The sequence below is a fragment of the Lepidochelys olivacea genome (genome assembly GCF_965140295.1).
Source record: "Lepidochelys olivacea isolate rLepOli2 genome assembly, chromosome: 4".
Classification (NCBI taxonomy): Eukaryota; Metazoa; Chordata; order Testudines; family Cheloniidae; genus Lepidochelys; species Lepidochelys olivacea.
Genome location: NC_140414.1, coordinates 149,678,990 through 149,697,770, shown reverse-complemented (window position 1 = coordinate 149,697,770; position 18,781 = coordinate 149,678,990). Strand labels below are relative to the sequence as shown.

General features: G+C 54.1%; 1 protein-coding gene across 1 annotated transcript in view; it reads right to left on the bottom strand.

The window, feature by feature from the left end:
- The window catches only part of LOC311519314 (dedicator of cytokinesis protein 2-like), a 338,844-nt gene that overhangs the window by 42,109 nt on the left and 277,954 nt on the right, over nucleotides 1-18,781 (bottom strand). The window contains exon 31 of the mRNA XM_084625731.1: nucleotides 10,522-10,600. Coding sequence (XP_084481857.1) covers nucleotides 10,522-10,600 — 79 coding nt within the window. The remainder of the gene's footprint in view (nucleotides 1-10,521; nucleotides 10,601-18,781) is intronic.

The window sequence follows — 18,781 nt, the reverse complement described above, 5'->3', positions numbered from 1 at the left end:
GGACCAGGGGGATGAGGTAGATGAGGCTTTCTTCCGGCAGCTCACGGAAGCTACTAGATCGCATGCCCTGATTCTCATGGGTGACTTTAATTTTCCTGGTTTCAGAGTAACAGCCGTGTTAGTCTGTATTCGCAAAAAGAAAAGGAGGACTTGTGGCACCTTAGAGACTAACCAATTTATTAGAGCATGAGCTTTCGTGAGCTACAGCTCACTTCCTCAGATGCATATCGTGGAAACTGCAGCAGGCTTTATATATACACAGAGAATATGAAACAATACCTATTCCCACCCCACTGTCCTGCTGGTAATAGCTTATCTAAAGTGATTTCCAGCACAAATCCAGGTTTTCTCACCCTCCACCCCCCCACACAAATTCACTCTCCTGCTGGTGATAGCCCATCCAAAGTGACAACTCTTTACACAATGTGCATGACAATCAAGCTGGGCTATTTCCTGCATAAATGGATGTGAGAACCTGGATTTATGCAGGAAATAGCCCAGCTTGATTGTCATGCACATTGTGTAAAGAGAGGTTTCAGAGTAGCAGCCGTGTTAGTCTGTATTCGCAAAAAGAAAAGGAGGACTTGTGGCACCTTAGAGACTAACCAATTTATTAGAGCATAAGCTTTCGTGAGCTACAGCTCACTTCCTCAGATGCATATCGTGGAAACTGCAGCAGGCTTTATATATACACAGAGAATATGAAACAATACCTATTCCCACCCCACTGTCCTGCTGGTAATAGCTTATCTAAAGTGATTATCTAAAGTAAAGAGTTGTCACTTTGGATGGGCTATCACCAGCAGGAGAGTGAATTTGTGTGGGGGGGTGGAGGGTGAGAAAACCTGGATTTGTGCTGGAAATCACTTTAGATAAGCTATTACCAGCAGGACAGTGGGGTGGGAATAGGTATTGTTTCATATTCTCTGTGTATATATAAAGCCTGCTGCAGTGTCCACGATATGCATCTGAGGAAGTGAGCTGTAGCTCACGAAAGCTTATGCTCTAATAAATTGGTTAGTCTCTAAGGTGCCACAAGTCCTCCTTTTCTTTTTTTAATTTTCCTGATATCTGCTGGGAGAGCAATACAGCGGTGCATAGACAATCCAGGAAGTTTTTGGAAAGCGTAGGGGATAATTTCCTGATGCAAGTGCTAGAGGAGCCAACTAGGGGGGGCGCTTTTCTTGACCTGCTGCTCACAAACCGTGTAGAATTAGTGGGGGAAGCAAAAGTGGATGGGAATCTGGGAGGCAGTGACCATGAGTTGGTCGAGTTCAGGATCCTGACGCAGGGAAGAAAGGTAAGCAGCAGGATACGGACCCTGGACTTCAGGAAAGCAGACTTCGACTCCCTCAGGGAACGGATGGCCAGGATCCCCTGGGGGACTAACTTGAAGGGGAAAGGAGTCCAGGAGAGCTGGCTGTATTTCAAGGAATCCCTGTTGAGGTTACAGGGACAAACCATCCCAATGAGTCGAAAGAATAGTAAATATGGCAGGCGACCAGCTTGGCTTAATGGTGAAATCCTAGCGGATCTTAAACATAAAAAAGAAGCTTACAAGAAGTGGAAGGTTGGACATATGACCAGGGAAGAGTATAAAAATATTGCTCGGGCATGTAGGAATGTTATCAGGAGGGCCAAATCGCACCTGGAGCTGCAGCTAGCCAGAGATGTTAAGAGTAACAAGAAGGGTTTCTTCAGGTATGTTGGCAACAAGAAGAAAGCCAAGGAATGTGTGGGCCCCTTACTGAATGAGGGAGGCAACCTAGTGACAGAGGATGTGGAAAAAGCTAATGTGCTCAATGCTTTTTTTGCCTCTGTTTTCACTAACAAGGTCAGCTCCCAGACTGCTGCGCTGGGCATCACAAAATGGGGAAGAGATGGCCAGCCCTCTGTGGAGATAGAGGCGGTTAGGGACTATTTAGAAAAGCTGGACGTGCACAAGTCCATGGGGCCGGACGAGTTGCATCCGAGAGTGCTGAAGTAATTGGCGGCTGTGATTGCAGAGCCATTGGCCATTATCTTTGAAAACTCGTGGCGAACCGGGGAAGTCCCGGATGACTGGAAAAAGGCTAATGTAGTGCCAATCTTTAAAAAAGGGAAGAAGGAGGATCCTGGGAACTACAGGCCAGTCAGCCTCACCTCAGTCCCTGGAAAAATCATGGAGCAGGTCCTCAAAGAATCAATCCTGAAGCACTTGCATGAGAGGAAAGTGATCAGGAACAGCCAGCATGGATTCACCAAGGGAAGGTCATGCCTGACTAATCTAATCGCCTTTTATGATGAGATTACTGGTTCTGTGGATGAAGGGAAAGCAGTGGATGTATTGTTTCCTGACTTTAGCAAAGCTTTTGACACGGTCTCCCACAGTATTCTTGTCAGCAAGTTAAGGAAGTATGGGCTGGATGAATGCACTACAAGGTGGGTAGAAAGCTGGCTAGATTGTCGGGCTCAACGGGTAGTGATCAATGGCTCCATGTCTAGTTGGCAGCCGGTATCAAGTGGAGTGCCCCAGGGGTCGGTCCTGGGGCCGGTTTTGTTCAATATCTTCATAAATGATCAGGAGGATGGTGTGGATTGCACTCTCAGCAAATTTGCGGATGATACTAAACTGGGAGGAGTGGTAGATACGCTGGAGGGCAGGGATAGGATACAGAGGGACCTAGACAAATTGGAGGATTGGGCCAAAAGAAATCTGATGAGGTTCAATAAGGATAAGTGTAGGGTCCTGCACTTAGGACGGAAGAACCCAATGCACAGCTACAGACTAGGGACCGAATGGCTCGGCAGCAGTTCTACGGAAAAGGACCTAGGGGTGACAGTGGACGAGAAGCCGGATATGAGTCAGCAGTGTGCCCTTGTTGCCAAGAAGGCCAATGGCATTTTGGGATGTATAAGTAGGGGCATAGCGAGCAGATCGAGGGACGTGATCATCCCCCTCTATTCGACATTGGTGAGGCCTCATCTGGAGTACTGTGTCCAGTTTTGGGCCCCACACTTCAAGAAGGATGTGGATAAATTGGAGAGAGTCCAGCGAAGGGCAACAAAAATGATTAGGGGTCTGGAACACATGACTTATGAGGAGAGGCTGAGGGAGCTGGGATTGTTTAGCCTGCAGAAGAGAAGAATGAGGGGGGATTTGATAGCTGCTTTCAACTACCTGAAAGGGGGTTCCAAAGAGGATGGCTCTAGACTGTTCTCAATGGTAGCAGATGACATAACGAGGAGTAATGGTCTCAAGTTGCAGTGGGGGAGGTTTAGATTGGATATTAGGAAAAACTTTTTCACTAAGAGGGTGGTGAAACACTGGAATGCGTTACCTAGGGAGGTGGTAGAATCTCCTTCCTTAGAGGTTTTTAAGGTCAGGCTTGACAAAGCCCTGGCTGGGATGATTTAACTGGGAATTGGTCCTGCTTTGAGCAGGGGGTTGGACTAGATGACCTTCTGGGGTCCCTTCCAACCCTGATATTCTATGATTCTATGATTCTATGAATAGGGACTGGGAGTGGCTGGCTCATTACAGAAGCAGCTTTGCCTCTCCTGGAACTGACACCTCCTCATCTGTTATTGGGAGTGGTCTACATCCCCCCTGATCGAATTGGCCCTGTCTCACTGGTTCTCCACATGTGACGTAACTTCCTTCACCCCATGTGTCAGTGTATAATGCCTGCATCTGTAATTTTCACTCCATGCATCTGAAGAAGTGGTGTTTTACCCAGGAAAGCTTATGCCCAAATAAATCAGTTAGTCTTTAAGGTGCCTGTGACGAAGTGGGACTGTTCTTAATGTTTCCTCTGAATCCTGTAGGGGTGCCTCAGTTTCCCCTATGCAGTTCTTAAGTATCTAGGTGGTGGGATAAGGGGGTGTAATTGTTGCAGAGCAAAGGGCCAGGGTACATAAATGGCCGACACTCTGTCTCCTGGCAACTGATGGCCGGGGCCCTTCCCCCCTGCAAGGTGAGAGCTAAAGGTCTGGAGAACAAAGGAATCCGGTGACCTCCTGGCCCGGGAAAGGGACAAAGCCCAGAGGAGGAGGGGCTGGAGGGGGAGTCAGTTTGGGGCTGGCTGGGGACATGGAGTGAAGTGAAGTTGTGGTTGTCTGGCTCACTGCCCCCCAAAATGGACCTGGCTGAGGAGTCCTGTTCTCTGCACCTACAAGCTCTGTTTTAGACCATGTTCCTGTCGTCTAATAAACCTTCTGTGTTACTGGCTGGCTGAGAGTCCCGTCTGACTGCGGAGTTGGGGGGCAGGACCCTCTGGCTTCCCTAGGACCCCGCCTGGGTGGACTCGCTATGGGAAGCGCATGGAGGGCCAGAGGATGCTGAATGCTCCGAGTCAGATCCAGGAAGGTGGAAGCCGGGTGAGCTGTGTATCCTGCAGACAGGCTGCTCCCAGAAAGGAGACTTCCCCAGAGTCCTGTCTGGCTTCGTAGGGAGCAGTTCCAGAGCATCGCCCGGGGACTCCGTGAGAGTGCCACCAGACTCCTTGTTGTTTTTGTGGATACCGACTAACACGGCTACACCCTGATATTCAGAAGAGAGGGAGATTTGGGGGATAGGTGAAAAGAAGGGCCCAAAACCCCAGGGCAGGGCAAACTGCGAATAGAGAAGTTCCCACTTCCCTGTGGCACGTCTGTGGCCCCATCACCATACTATGAGGCCCTCACAAGGTCTAACCTAATGGTCTCCAACCTTTTTATGCACAAGATCACTTTTTGAATTGAAGATCAACCCTGAGATCACACCAGCCTAAGGAGGTCAGGGGTGCATTGTTCCCTTTGGGTGTGCAGCCTTCCCCAGGTGTCCAATTCAAATGAACTGACCGAGGGGAGCTCATGGCATGAGGCAGGGTTCCCAAGGCTCCAGGGCTCGATGTCAGGAGGTGAAGAAGCCAAGGGGCTCACTCTAGGGAGAGAGTGTAACCCTGGGGGGTTATCACTCTGAAGGGGTCTTCTGAAGGACTATTCCAGAGCTGTGAGAGCAGCAGACCTATGCATCCATGACACAAGCATGACATGAAGGACTTCTACGAAGGTCTCCGGGCTGTGCAAGGGCTCAAAATTCAGCACCACAGCCCCTGTCCTCACAGATGGGAAGTGGCTGCTCACAGACAAGGGTGATATTCTCTCTCACTGCGCACAGCACTTGCTAGTCTCCTGACCTGTCAATCCACTCTGTGACAAAGCCATTGATTCACTCCTGCAGTGCCCTGTCTGCGGCCCCTTCATTCCACGAAGTTAAAAAGCAGCTGTCCAGGGGCAAGTCTCCAGCTTGCCGGCCTTCCACCTGATGTGTACAAATGTGGAGGTGCTCCCCGGGCAGGAAACCCACCAGCCTTTTCAAGGCTCTGTGCCCAGGGGTGTAAGGATGCGTTCAGAGCCTAGCTCTCCCAAAGGGAGGGAAGCATACCTAGCTGTGACAGCCATTGTGGAACCGCACCGCTGTCTGCAGCAGGGAATATCCTTGCTCTACAGGCTCGTCTCTCAGCCAGTGGACTCAGTGTGGCTTTGGTGCTGGCCATGGCACAATGACCATGATTTCTGCAGCCCAACCAGTGCCAGAGAAGGCACCTGTACATGGTGTTTGCTGACCTGACCAAGGCCTACAACATGGTCAATCGCCAGGGCCTGTGGAAACACCTTCATGAATCCAGCTGCCCAGAGATGATGATTGCTGTAATCTGCTCACTTCATGGGGGCATGATGGCCCGGGGATGGAGTGGGTGACTCATCAGAAGCCTTCCCCATCAGCGGCACCAAACAAGGACGTGCAATGGCTCCAGCCCTCTTTGCCTTTGTCTTTTCAGCCACTCTCTTGTTCGCAGTCCAGGACTTTGACAGAGGCGCACACATCTGGATGGGAGCGTGCGGTGACTCAGGGCCCGCACCAACAACTACTAAGAGAGCTCCTGTTTGCTGATCACTGTCCCTTCACTGTGCACATGCTCGAGGACATGACGCTACTGAGGGCCACTCTGCCTATGACACAAAATGCTTCGGTTTCACACTGCGCCTGACAGAGACGGAGTCATGGAACTGCCAGCATCACGAGCACCTTGATCCCATGGCCACAACTGACAACACTCGCTCTGCTCAGTCAGGCAGTTCTGCCCCCTGGTCAGCACACTTTCCAGCAAGGCCATGCTGGGTGAGGGGATCACTCGGTGCCTGGCAAAGGCCACGCTGGCATCCGGCAGGCTCACCCACAGGCTCTGGAGAGAGTGTGGAGTCTGCCTCAGAACCCAGATACAAAGCTACCGCGCTGTTGGACTCACTCCTCTCTGGCTGCAAGACATGGACGCTGTACCAACGCCACATCGACTGGCTGGAGAGCTTCCACCTTCGCTGCCCAAGATCCTTCGGCAACCTCAGGTGGCAGGACAGAATCCCAACACTGAACTCCTGGCGAGGCGCCAAATCCCTGGCCTTGAGTGCACGCTCATCAGGGCTCAGCTTTGCTGGGTCAGACTTGTGGTCTGCATGGAGGCTTCCCGAACGTGGTGCTCTGCAGCCAACTGAGCATGGAAACCTGCTCTAAGGGTCAACCCATCCTCAGATATAAAGACACCTTCAAGGCCAACCTCAAAGCATGTAGGATAGATCTTAAAACCTGGCAACTCATTGCGCTTGAGAGACCTGGAGGGAAAGGTCTGTGCCATGAGACCATGTCCACTTTTGAGGAGTGATGTGTGAGGTCAATGCAGAAGAAGAGAGCACATCATGAGGCCAACACCTCAAACCCTCCCCACAACGATTACGCTCGCAAGACATGCAACCGCATTTGCAAATCCAGGATTGGACTCGCTTCCCACGTGAGACATAGGCGCCGACTCCAGCGAGCTGCATCCCTGCTCCTCTGCCTACCTCCCAAGCGCTTCCTGCCCCGCCGCTGCCAAACAGCTGTTTGGTGGCGCTTTGGACTGTCCACGAGGGACGAGGAGGAGCAGGGATGTGGTGCACTCAGGGGAGGAGGCAGACAAGAGGCGGGGCAGGGGCGCGGACTTGGGGGAAGGGGGTGGAATGGGGCGGGGACTTGGGGGAAGGGATGGAATGGGGGCGGGGTGAGGGCAGTGTAGGGGAGGGAAGAGGCAGGGCCAGGGGCGGGGGGATGGTCGAGCACTCACTGGGCAAAGGGGAAGTCGGCGCCTATGATGTGAGAAGCCACAAAATCAAATCAATCTACAACTTAGGTCAGCACTAGCTGAATACTCATCCATGAGCAATGGGAGAATGCATCCATCCATTGATAATTCTACCATTTCCATCTAGTAATTGACAAATGGTCGAGTTCAGGATCCTGACACAGGGAAGAAAGGAGAGCAGCAGAATACGGACCCTGGACTTCAGAAAAGCAGACTTTGACAACCTCAGGGAACTGATGGGCAGGATCCCCTGGGAGAATAATATGAGGGGGAAAGGAGTCCAGGAGAGCTGGCTGTATTTTAAAGAATCCTTAGTGAGGTTACAGGGACAAACCATCCCGATGTGTAGAAAGAATAGTAAATATGGCAGGTGACCAGCTTGGCTTAGTCTTAGTCTTTTCACTTGGCAAAGTGAAATCCTTGCTGATCTTAAACACAGAAAAGAAGCTTCCAAGAAGTGGAAGCTTGGACAAATGACCAGGGCAGAGTATAAAAATATTGCTCAGGCATGCAGGAGTTAAATCAGGAAGGCCAAATCACACCTGGAGGTGCAGCTAGCGAGAAATGTTAAGAGTAACAAGAAGGGTTTCTTCAGGTATGTTGGCAACAAGAAGAAAGTCAAGGAAAGTGCGGGCCCCTTACTGAATGAGGGAGGCAACCTAGTGACAGAGGATGTGGAAAAGCTAATGTACTCAATGCTTTTTTTGCCTCTGTCTTCACGAACAAGGTCAGCTCCCAGACTACTGCACTGGGCAGCACAGCATGGGGAGGAGGTGACCAGCCTTCTGTGGAGAAAGAAGTGGTTCGGGACTATTTAGAAAAGCTGGATGAGCACAAGCCCATGGGGCCAGATGCGTTGCATCTGAGAGGGCTAAAGGAGTTGGCGGATGTGATTGCAGAGCCATTGGCCATTATCTCTGAAAACTCATGGCGACTGGGGGAGGTCCCGGACGACTGGAAAAAGGCTAATGTAGTGCCCATCTTTAAAAAAGGGAAGAAGGACGATCCTGGGAACTACAGGTCAGTCAGCCTCACCTCAGTCCCTGGAAAAATCATGGAGCTGGTCCTCAAGGAATCTATCTTGAAGCACTTACACGAGAGGAAAGTGATCAGGAACAGTCAGCATAGATTCACCAAGGGCAAGTCATGCCTGACTAATCTAATTGCCTTCTATGATGAGACAACTGACTCTGTGGATGAGGGGAAAGCAGTGGACGTGTTGTTCCTTGACTTTAGCAAAGCTTTTGACACGGTCTCCCACAGTATTCTTGTCAGCAAGTTAAAGAAGTATGGGCTGGATGAATGGACTATAAGGTGGATAGAAAGCTGGCTAGATCGTTGGGCTCAACGGGTAATGATCAATGGCTCCATGTCTAGTTGGCAGCCGGTATCAAGCGGAGTGCCCTGAGGGTCAGTCCTCGGGCCGGTTTTGTTCAATTCATTAATGGTCTGGAGGACAGTATGGATTGCACCCTTAGCAAGTTTGCAGATGACACTAAACTGGGAGGAGATGTAGATATGCTGGAGGGCAGGGATAGGATACAGAGGGACCTAGACAAATTAGAGGATTGAGCCAAAAGAAATCTGATGAGGTTCAACAAGGACAAGTGCAGAGTCCTGCACTTAGGACTGAAGAATCCCATGCACCGCTTCAGACTAGGGACCAAATGGCTCGGCAGCAGTTCTGCGGAAAAGGACCTAGGGGTTACAGTGGATGAGAAGCTGGACATGAGTCAACAGTGTGCCCTTGTTGCCAAGAAGGCTAATGGCATTTTGGGCTGTATAAGTAGGGGCATTGCCAGCAGATCGAGGGACGTGATCGTTCCCCTCTATTCGACACTGGTGAGGCCTCATCTGGAGTACTGTGTCCAGTTTTGGGCCCCACACTACAAGAAGGATGTGGAAAAATTGGAAAGCGTCCAGGGGAGGGCAACAAAAATGATTACGGGACTGGAACACATGACTTATGAGGAGAGGCTGAGGGAACTGGGATTGTTTAGTCTGTGGAAGAGACAAATAAGGGGGGATTTGATAGCTGCTTTCAACTACCTGAAAGAGGGTTCCATAGAGGATGGCTCTAGACTGTTCTCAGTGGTAGCAGATGACATAACGAGGAGTAATGGTCTCAAATTTCAGAGGGGGAGGTCTAGGTTGAATATTAGGAAAAACATTTTCACTAGGAGGGTGGTGAAACACTGGAATGTGTTACCTAGGGAGGTGGTGGAATCTCCTTCCTTAGAAGTTTTTAAGGTCAGGCTTGACAAAGCCCTGGCTTGGATGATTTAGTTGGGGTTGGTCCTGCTTTGAGCAGGGGGTTGGACTAGATGATCTCCTGAGGTCCCTTCCAACCCTGATATTCTATGATTCTATGAAATACTTTGTTGGGATTTTTCTGTTCCTAATGTACTTTAAAAACTCCTCATTGTCTTTAACTCTGCTGGCCAAAGATTTCTCCTTGTGTCCCTTGGCTTCCCTTATCAATTGTATACAATTCCTAACTTCCCCATTCTTCTATTTATTATTATATATGTTTGAGCTGTCTTCACCTCCCCTCTAAACCAGGTTGTTTTTCAATCAGCACAGCCTTCTTCCTCAGTTGTGGAACTGTGGCTGTTTGGCCATCAAGTAAGTTCTTAGATAATTCGCAATTATCATTCACATTTTTATGATTAAATGCTTACTGCCAGCTGATCTGGCTCATAATCATATTCAGCTTAGTGAAACTGGCACTATTAAAGCACCAAATACATCTATTACTGGTCTGGACTTTATTCCGCTTGCACATTATAAATGTGATCACATCATGATCATGTGTTCCAAAGCTACCATTAATTTTTGGTGCTTTGATCAGTTCCTTTTTGCCAGGACAAGGGCTCATAAAGAATTCCCTAGTGCTGGTTGAAAGACATTTTGACTTAGGAGGGCGAAGAGGCCACATACCAGAGGTGTATGTGCGGGGGACGGCAGGGGTCAGGATCCAGGGACATGCGGGGGTGGGAGGAGGCTAGAGATGAACGGGGGCAGGAACCAGGGACAAGGGGGAGGCTAGAGAACAGAGATATAGGTGGTGTAGGGACCGGAGATGTAGAAGGAGCAGAAACCAGAGATGAAGGGGAGGCAGGAACCAGGGCAGGGGCTGACCGCATCTCACCTGAAACACTAGAAACCTGCCGGGGGGTGACAAGACCAATCTGAAGCCTGCCCAGAAATGCTCCCCCAGACCTTATCACAGGCTCCACGGGAGCAGCCCCAGGTAAAGCATTAGCAAAAATGCTGGCAAAGGCCTGATGCCTCCCCTGCAGCCCCGGCTCTCACAGGCCCCACTCAGCGCTGGGCAAGGCCCACGGAAGCAGGCCGAGGCCCTCCCAGCCCCTCCGCTCACCTGCAGTTCCAAGCTGCTGCTGCTCAGGAACATCTGGGTCAATGTGTCAGCAAACTGGTTGATGGCTTGGAGGAACTCCCTGCAGGGAGAGCGACAAAGGCAGTGAGCGGCCCTGCCTGGAATGGTCTGTTGTGCCCTCAGCTCTTGCATGTGAGTGGGACAGGGCTGCTGAGCACTGACGCTACGTGCAGCTGGGCAGGGAGGCTGCCGCAGGGGTGCAGGCTCTCAGCCCCATGCTGAGAGATTTAATTGGGGATCAGTCCTGCTTTGAGCAGGGGGTTGGACTAGATGACCTCCTGAGGTCCCTTCCAACCCTGATATTCTATGACTCTATGAAGCGTTACCAAACCTCACAGGTATCTGGTGAGTCTCACACTGGTTGGTGTTTTTCTCCAAGCCCCAGCTCCTGGAGCCCTGGGATTACAGCGGGAGCTGTATAGCATACAGTGTTTTTAAAAATCTGCATCTAGCCTCTGCAGTGGCTGAGAACAGCTGGAGAAGGTGCCATCAGGAGCAGGCAAAGGACTGGCCAGCGCTGGTGTTTGGCTGAACCCCCGCAGCTCCCCAGCTCCGGAGTTTGGGGGGTTGACTCGTGATTATTGATTGGTCGGTCGGGGTGGACAAGACCGGTGGGGAGCATGTCTGGTGGGATTCCTGTGAGTGAAGGTGCTGCACCCCTGGCTCAGGGAGGCAGCCCAAAGAGCTCCGAACAGCTGGGCTGTCAGAAATTGGAGCCATCAGCCTGCCTGTCAGAGGCCGGAAGAGGCCCCACTGTGAGGGGTATTACAAAGCCCTGCCCCCGGGCGAGGAGGCAGCTGTCTGACCGGTTGGCCTGCTGTCTGCGCTGGCTCCTCTGTGAACCTTGCTCAGAGCAGCCCATGCAGGCGACCTCGACCCCCGCCCCCCCCCCCCGTGTGCACACCCCAACTCATGCCCATGCCTGCATCACCCATACAGGCATGCACCCACCATGCAACGGCATGCCCATACCTCGCCCCCCAGAACAGAGAACCTCACACACAGACACGCACACACACAGCCAGCACATCCGCCCCCAGGGTGGGCACGCACATCCGCCCACCCAGCCCCCATCCCCTCCCCTCTTCTCTCACCTTCCACACCCTGTCCACAGCCACCTCCCCAATCCTGTCACTGATCCACAAGGTCTGTGCCATGCCTCAGCTTTTCAACAGTCCCTTGGGGGAACCCTTCAGTGGGGCAGCCCCCCAAGGGTTCCACTCTCCCTTTGGGGCAGGCTCTGCAGCCTCCCTGGCTCCTAGACTGAGCGTCTGGGTGCCAGCAGCCCTCCTGCTGCCCCCCCGAGAGCTCTGCCCGGCCTTCCCAGCTGAGAGAGACTCCTTGGCAGAGGCGTGTCCATGCTGCAGGACTCGTGCCCCCAGCCAGGATTCACAGTGACTCCCCAACAGCGTTTCCCAAACAGAGCCGGGTTCATGAGTCACCTGGCCCCAGCGTGGGCAGCCCTTGAGTCAGCGCAGAGACAGAGCGGGTAACGCAGCGTATGGCCTGGGCAGCCCAGAGCAATTCACCAGCCCAGCTGCTGGGACTCCATTGCCAGGCTGGCTCTGACCCCCTCAGTCAGTTCTCAGGTCAGAGAGCGCCAAGCTCCTTCCAGAGCCCGTGCTTAGCCCCCCCACTTACCCCCTCCCACCCACGCTTACCCCCCTGCCCACGCTTAGCCCTCTCCACTTAACCCCTCCCCCCATGTTTAGCCCCCCCCACTTACCCCCTCCCACCCACGCTTACCCCCCTGCCCACGCTTAGCCCTCTCCACTTAACCCCTCCCCCCATGTTTAGCCCCCCCCACTTACCCCCTCTCACCCACGCTTACCCCCCACTTACCCCTCCTACCCACGCTTAGCCCCCCCACTTAGCCCCTCCCACCGACGATTAGCCCCCCCATGCTTACACCCCCACTTACCCCCTCCCACCCACGCTTAGCCCCCCTTATCCCCTCCCCCCCACGCTTAGACCCCCCACTTACTCCCTCCCACCCACGCTTAGCCCCACCCATGCTTAGACCTCCCCACTTACCCCCTCCCACCCATGCTTACCCCACACACACTTAGCCCCCCCACTGATCCTCTCCCACCTCTCAGGCCTTTGTTCTCGGCTGGGGTCTCTGCTCAGCTCTGGGCTGAGAGGCAGGAGACCCGGGAGTCACTGGAGCTGGCATTGTCTCTCGGACCCCCTGGTGCTCTGGCTCAGTTTCAGCCAGTTCCTTACTCTTGGTCTGTCCTGAGAGCAAACTTAACCCCCCACCCCACGCTGGGGAGCCATGCAAGGTCTGGGGGAAACTGAGGCACACAGAGTCATAAAAACATTACAAAAATTCCTCACTTTGTTACTCTGTCACTGCAAACCCCCTTAAACCATGTTCCTGGCACCTCCTCCTGGATATCAGGCTATCAATTCCCCTAGGGTACCGTACCCCCCACAGCCCTGCCCCCAAAGATATACAGCCCGCTCCCCCCACAGACCCTGCCCCCACAGATGCACAGCCCCCGCGTACCCCCCACAGCCCTGCCGCCAAAGATATACAGCCCGCTCCCCCCACAGACCCTGCCCCCACAGATGCACAGCCCCCGCGTACCTCCCACAGCCCTGCCCCATAGATACAAAGCCCCCTCCCCCCACAGTACCGTCCCCCCGTCCTGTCTATCCCGGGGCTGCGCTGGGCACAGAACTTGCATCCTCAGCAGGTGCAGCGCTCGCAGGGCGCTGGGGGGTTTAAATCAAGGGTGTGACACACAGCGCTGCCTAGCGGCGGAGTGGTATAACACAGTATAGAATTTCATTGCACCTCCCCTGGCCCCCACCCCACAGATACAGAGCCCCCTCCCTCCCACCTTCCCCTCAGCCCCTCCTCCACAGATACAGAGCCCCCTCGCCCCATACCTACCCCACAGCCCCTCCCCCACAGTACAATACCTCCACCCCACAGATACACAGCCTCCTCCCCCACAATACCTACCCCACAGCCCCCTCCCCATGATACCCCTCCCTCACAGTATGATACCCCCACCCCACAGATACAAGGCCCCCTCCCCTACCATCCCCCCCACAGCCCTCATCCCACAGATACACACCTCTCTCCTCCACAGTGTCGCACCCCTATGGTCCCTGCCCCACAGATGCATGCTCCCTTCCCCCCACAATCCCTTATCCCTTCAGGGATTCTGCCCGTGAACTCCATTACACCAAACATCACCCCACACCCATCATAACCCAAAGACCCACCTCAACCCCATGTCTCCCATCTCCCTCCCCAGCCTGGCAGAGGGCGGCTGAACTGAAGGCAGGTCCCTTCCTGCCTTTGGGGAGAGCCCTGGGCATCCCAACAGAGCTACGATGTCTCTACCCCGGCTACTCAACGGGCCCTGGCCTGGCTAGAGCACTCTGTAGGCAGAGGCTCCCCCAGCCCCAGCGCCTGTTCCCTGCCTATGCCAGGCCCAGCCCCCCTCTGGGGCAGCTGAGCCTAGTGTGCCCCCGGCATCCCGCAGGTTGGAGCAAGCAGCCCCCACCCCAGCTCAGCTTCACTTGGGTGCAGAGGCCCTGTAGGTGCCGGGCAGACTCAGCCCTTTGTGGGGACAGGGATGTTTTACCGGGACATGTAGGGCCTGTCTGCACTCAGGACGCTACAAGGGCCCAACGGCAGCGCTCCAGAGTAAACACTCGTGCCAGCCGCGTAGTCCAGCCGCCTCCCCGAGATGGGGCAGCTGGGCCGTGGGAAGAATTCTTCCGTCAACCGAGCGCTGGCCGTACCGGGCCAGGGGGCTGAACTACACTGCTGGGGAGCGAGGGGAGGGTCACACCCCTGAGGTCGACCCCATGTTTCAGCTCAGACCAGCCCTACATTTGCCACCTTTGAGGCCTGGGCGTGTTTCAGGTAGAAGCTGCAGCACCGGCCCCAGACTCAGCTGCAGGCAGGAGCCAGGCTGAGCGGAGGCAGCGGCTGGGCCAGGGGGCCTCCGACAGGTGAGCAGGGGGACCCGGAAAACAAGACGTGTCCATTCCGTTGTAGGTCTGTGCGCTCCCCGAGCACAGCTGCCAGAATCTTTTCCCTTAGTATCGGCTCCAGCACCCGAACAGCGGCACAATGCGTGGGGAACGTGTGAACCCACACGGGCTGCTGCTCGGCAGACTTGTGCTAGGAAAGCAGCGGAAGCAGCTTGAGGCCTTGTGGAGCGAGCCATTAGATTAGCTGGGGGCAAGATGTTCATGAGTTCGTAACACGCCCGCATACATGAAGGAATCCACAATGAGACTCTGGGCAGAGAGCGGGGGACCTTTCATTCTTTCCATATTGCACCAGCTGAGCAGATCTGCAGAACGGTGTGGTGCATTGTGGGTAGCCAGCTAGAGCCCGCCGAACACCCAGTGAAAGAGGTGCTGTCCCTCTCCATTCGCATGGGGCATAGCGGGGACACCGGCAGGAAGATTGCTGGACTGCAATGGGATTGTGAGACCATCTTTGGAAGGAACGACGGTGTGGTTGCAACTGGCCTTTGTCCTTGAGAAAAGGCCGAATGTGGAGGCTCCGATGTGAGAGCCTGGATCTCTGAAGTGATAGTCACCAGGAAGGCCACTTTCCAGGAAAGCAGTAACAACAAATATGTTGTAATGGTTCGAATGGGGACCCTGTAAGTTTGGACAGGACAAGGTTCAGGTCCCAGGAGGGGCGGGGTGGAGCGATCTCTCACCTGGCGGTACACCCTCTTCAGGTCTTTGAAAAACCGGGTGACCATGTCATGAGAGAAGATGGATTGGTTGTCCACCTTGGGATGGAAGGCAGAGATGGCCGCTAGGTGGCCTTGACTGAAGAGAGCGCTAGGTCTGGTTGTTTCAGTAGGAGCAGGTACTCTAAGATAAGCTGCAGAGATGACGGTGACAGTGGTATTTGCTGTTGGGAGCACCATATGGAAAATCACTTCCATTTTGCAAGATAGGTGGCCCAGGTGGAGGGCTTTCTCCTGCTCAGTAGGACCTTGCAGACCTGCTCCAAGAAAGCCTGCTCTCCCGGATTTAGACCTGGAGCTTCCAGGCTGTCTGATGAAGAGAGGTGAGATTCGAGTGCAGCAACCAACCACGGTCCAGGGAGATTGAGTCTGGATGCCGTGGAAGTTGGAGTGGCGCCTCCACGGACGTGCCAAGGAGAGTGGTAAACCAGTGCTGCCTGAGCTCTGCAGGAATCAGCAGGATGACCTGCGCTCGGTCTCGCTTGATCTTCATCAGAACCTTATGAATCAGTGGGGTAGCAGGAAATGCGCAGTAAAGGCGTCCATGGCAACAGGAATGCGCCTGTGAGGGACTCCAGGCTGTGACCTCACAGGGAGCAGAGCTGATGTAATTTCCTGCTGTCACAGGTGGCAAATAGGTCTACAAGGCCGGGGGAGTCCTTCACCATCGGAAGATGTCCCTCACCATATCCAGCTGATGTGTCGGTTGCTAGGGACAAAGATAGCTGAGGTCTTGAGAAGGGTCTCCCTGCACATACCGTGTGGCTATCCAGCCACATCAGCGAGCTGAGGTCCTGGGTTGGAATTGTGCGCACCGAGTCCAGGTGATGGTGAGAGGGGGAGTAGACCGTGGCTAGCCAGGCTGGGAGAGGTCTGAGACATAGTCTCGCATGTTGCACTACTTATGTGCATGACACCATCTGGCCCAGTAGGCTCAGACACTTCCGTATGCAATTGGATGAGCTCAAAGGGATCTTATCATGGCTGTTATTGAGTGGAACTGGTCTTCCGGAAGTGTAGCTCTCGCTTGCATGGAATCGGGAACCGCCCTGATGAATCTCTATCCTTTGGGTGGACTTCTTACCTTCAGGAGGAGGCACAATGCATTGAAGGTCAATTGGATGAGACGGATGTCGGCTTCCACTTGAGCTCTGGAGTGGCCTTTGACTAGCCAGTCATTGAGAGACGGAAAGAAGGGAACTCCCTTTTTTCTGAAACACATTGCTACCAGTTCCATACCCTTGGTGAAAACTCACAGAGTGGCTGGTAATGGCCTTGGTTCACTACAAACCTTAGGAGATGTGAGGCCTCATTGGTGAGGCCTCATCTGGAGTACTGTGTCCAGTTTTGGGCCCCACACTTCAAGAAGGATGTGGATAAATTGGAGAGAGTCCAGCGAAGGGCAACAAAAATGATTAGGGGACTGGAACACATGACTTATGAGGAGAGGCTGAGGGAGCTGGGATTGTTTAGCCTGCAGAAGAGAAGAATGAGGGGGGATTTGATAGCTGCTTTCAACCGTTTCCTCTCACCTGAACTGGAACCTCTTCCATGGGTCCCACCCGAAGGAGGAACTGGGCTTCTTGTTCCAACAGATGCTTGTGAGAATGGTCCCTGAAGAGAGATGGAGGGCTGGAGGGGTGGACAGGAATTGGATGGTGTAACCCAGTTTTACTGTGCTGAGAACCCAGCTGTCTGACGTGATCTGGGTCCAGGCATCCAGGAAGTGTGAGAGGTGGTAGGAGAACAAGGGAGTAGCTAGATCCAATGCAGGGGGGCTGGAATGCCGACCTTGAGCATCTCGTCAAATGAGTGCTTCAATGACCCCGGGTGAGAGGGACCCGACAAGGAGGTTGGGGGAGAAGGTCTGTGCCTGAATCTGTCATTCTTTCTCCTGGGCTCTGTCACGGAGTGTGGGGGAGTCCAGGCCCTGCACCCCTCTTCCTGGGATCCACTGAGACTCTCAGCCAGCCAGTAAAACAGAAGGTTTATTGGACAACAGGAACACGGTCCAAAACAGAGCTTGTGGGTACAACCAGGACCCCTCAATCACGTCCTTCTGGGGGAGCAGGGAGCTTAGACCCCAGCCCTGGGGTTCCCTGTGTTCCTCTCCCCAGCCCCAAACTGAAACTAAACCCACCCAGCAGGTTCCCTGCTGCAGCCTCCGTCCACATTCCTGGGCAGAGGTGTTACCTCCCCCTCCCCCTCCTGGCTCAGGTGACAGGCTCTCAGGTCTCCCATCCCCAGGGCACATTCCCAGGTAAACACTCCCCCCTCCCTGCTGAGTCACATCGTCACATCTCTCCCCCCTTTGAGACTGAACTGAGCGGGGTCACGCTGACCAGTGACCTGGGGAAGTTCGGGGCCCCCTCTCCGGGACAGCGCATCCGCTATCAGGTTGGCACTTCCCTTCACGTGGACCACGTCCATGTCGTAATCCTGCAGGAGCAGGCTCCATCTCAGGAGCTTGGCGTTGGCTCCTTTCATTTGGTGCAGCCAGGTCAGGGGAGAGTGGTCGGTGTAGACGGTGAAGTGTCGCCCGAAGAGATAGGGCTCTAGTTTCTTGAGGGCCCACACCATGGCCAGGCACTCCTTCTCGATGGCCGCGTAGTGTTGCTCCCGGGGTAGCAACTTCTTGCTCAGGTACACGATGGGGTGTCTCTCCCCCTTTCCATCCTCCTGCATTAACACCGCCCCCAGTCCCGTGTCGGAGGCGTCGGTGAACACCACAAAGGGCTTGTCAAAGTCTGGGTTTGCCAGAACTGGGCCACTGACCAGAGCCTTCTTCAGCGCCCGGAAAGCCACCTGGCACTGCTCGGTCCAGACCACCTTGTCTGGCTTCCCCTTCTTGCATAGCTCCGTGATGGGGGTGGCGATGGCGCTAAAGTGGGGCACAAATCTTCGGTAGTATCCTGCCATCCCAATAAAGGCTTGGACCTGCTTTTTGGTGTGGGGAGCGGGCCAGTCTCTGATCACCTCCACCTTGGCTGGTTCCGGCTTTAGGCGGCCGCTCCCCACCCGATGGCCCAGGTAAGATACTTCCGCCATCCCCACCTTGCACTTCTCCGCTTTTACAGTCAGCCCAGCCCTCTGGAGTCGGTCCAGCACTTGTCTAACCTGGGACACGTGGTCCTCCCAGGTCTGGCTAAAGACACAGATGTCATCAATATACGCCACAGCAAAACTCTCCATCCCCCTCAGGAGCTGGTCCACCAGGCGCTGGAAGGTGGCCGGTGCTCCCTTGAGGCCGAAAGGCAGGGTCAGGAACTCATAGAGCCCCAGAGGGGTGATAAAGGCCGATTTCAGTCGGGCATCTGCATCCAGCGGCACTTGCCAGTAGCCCTTTGTAAGGTCCATGGTGGTAAGGTACCGAGCTCCTCCCAGCTTGTCTAGGAGCTCGTCCGGCCTGGGCATGGGGTAGGCATCAGATACAGTGATGGCATTGAGCTTCCGATAGTCCACACAGAACCGGACCGACCCGTCCTTTTTGGGGACCAGCACCA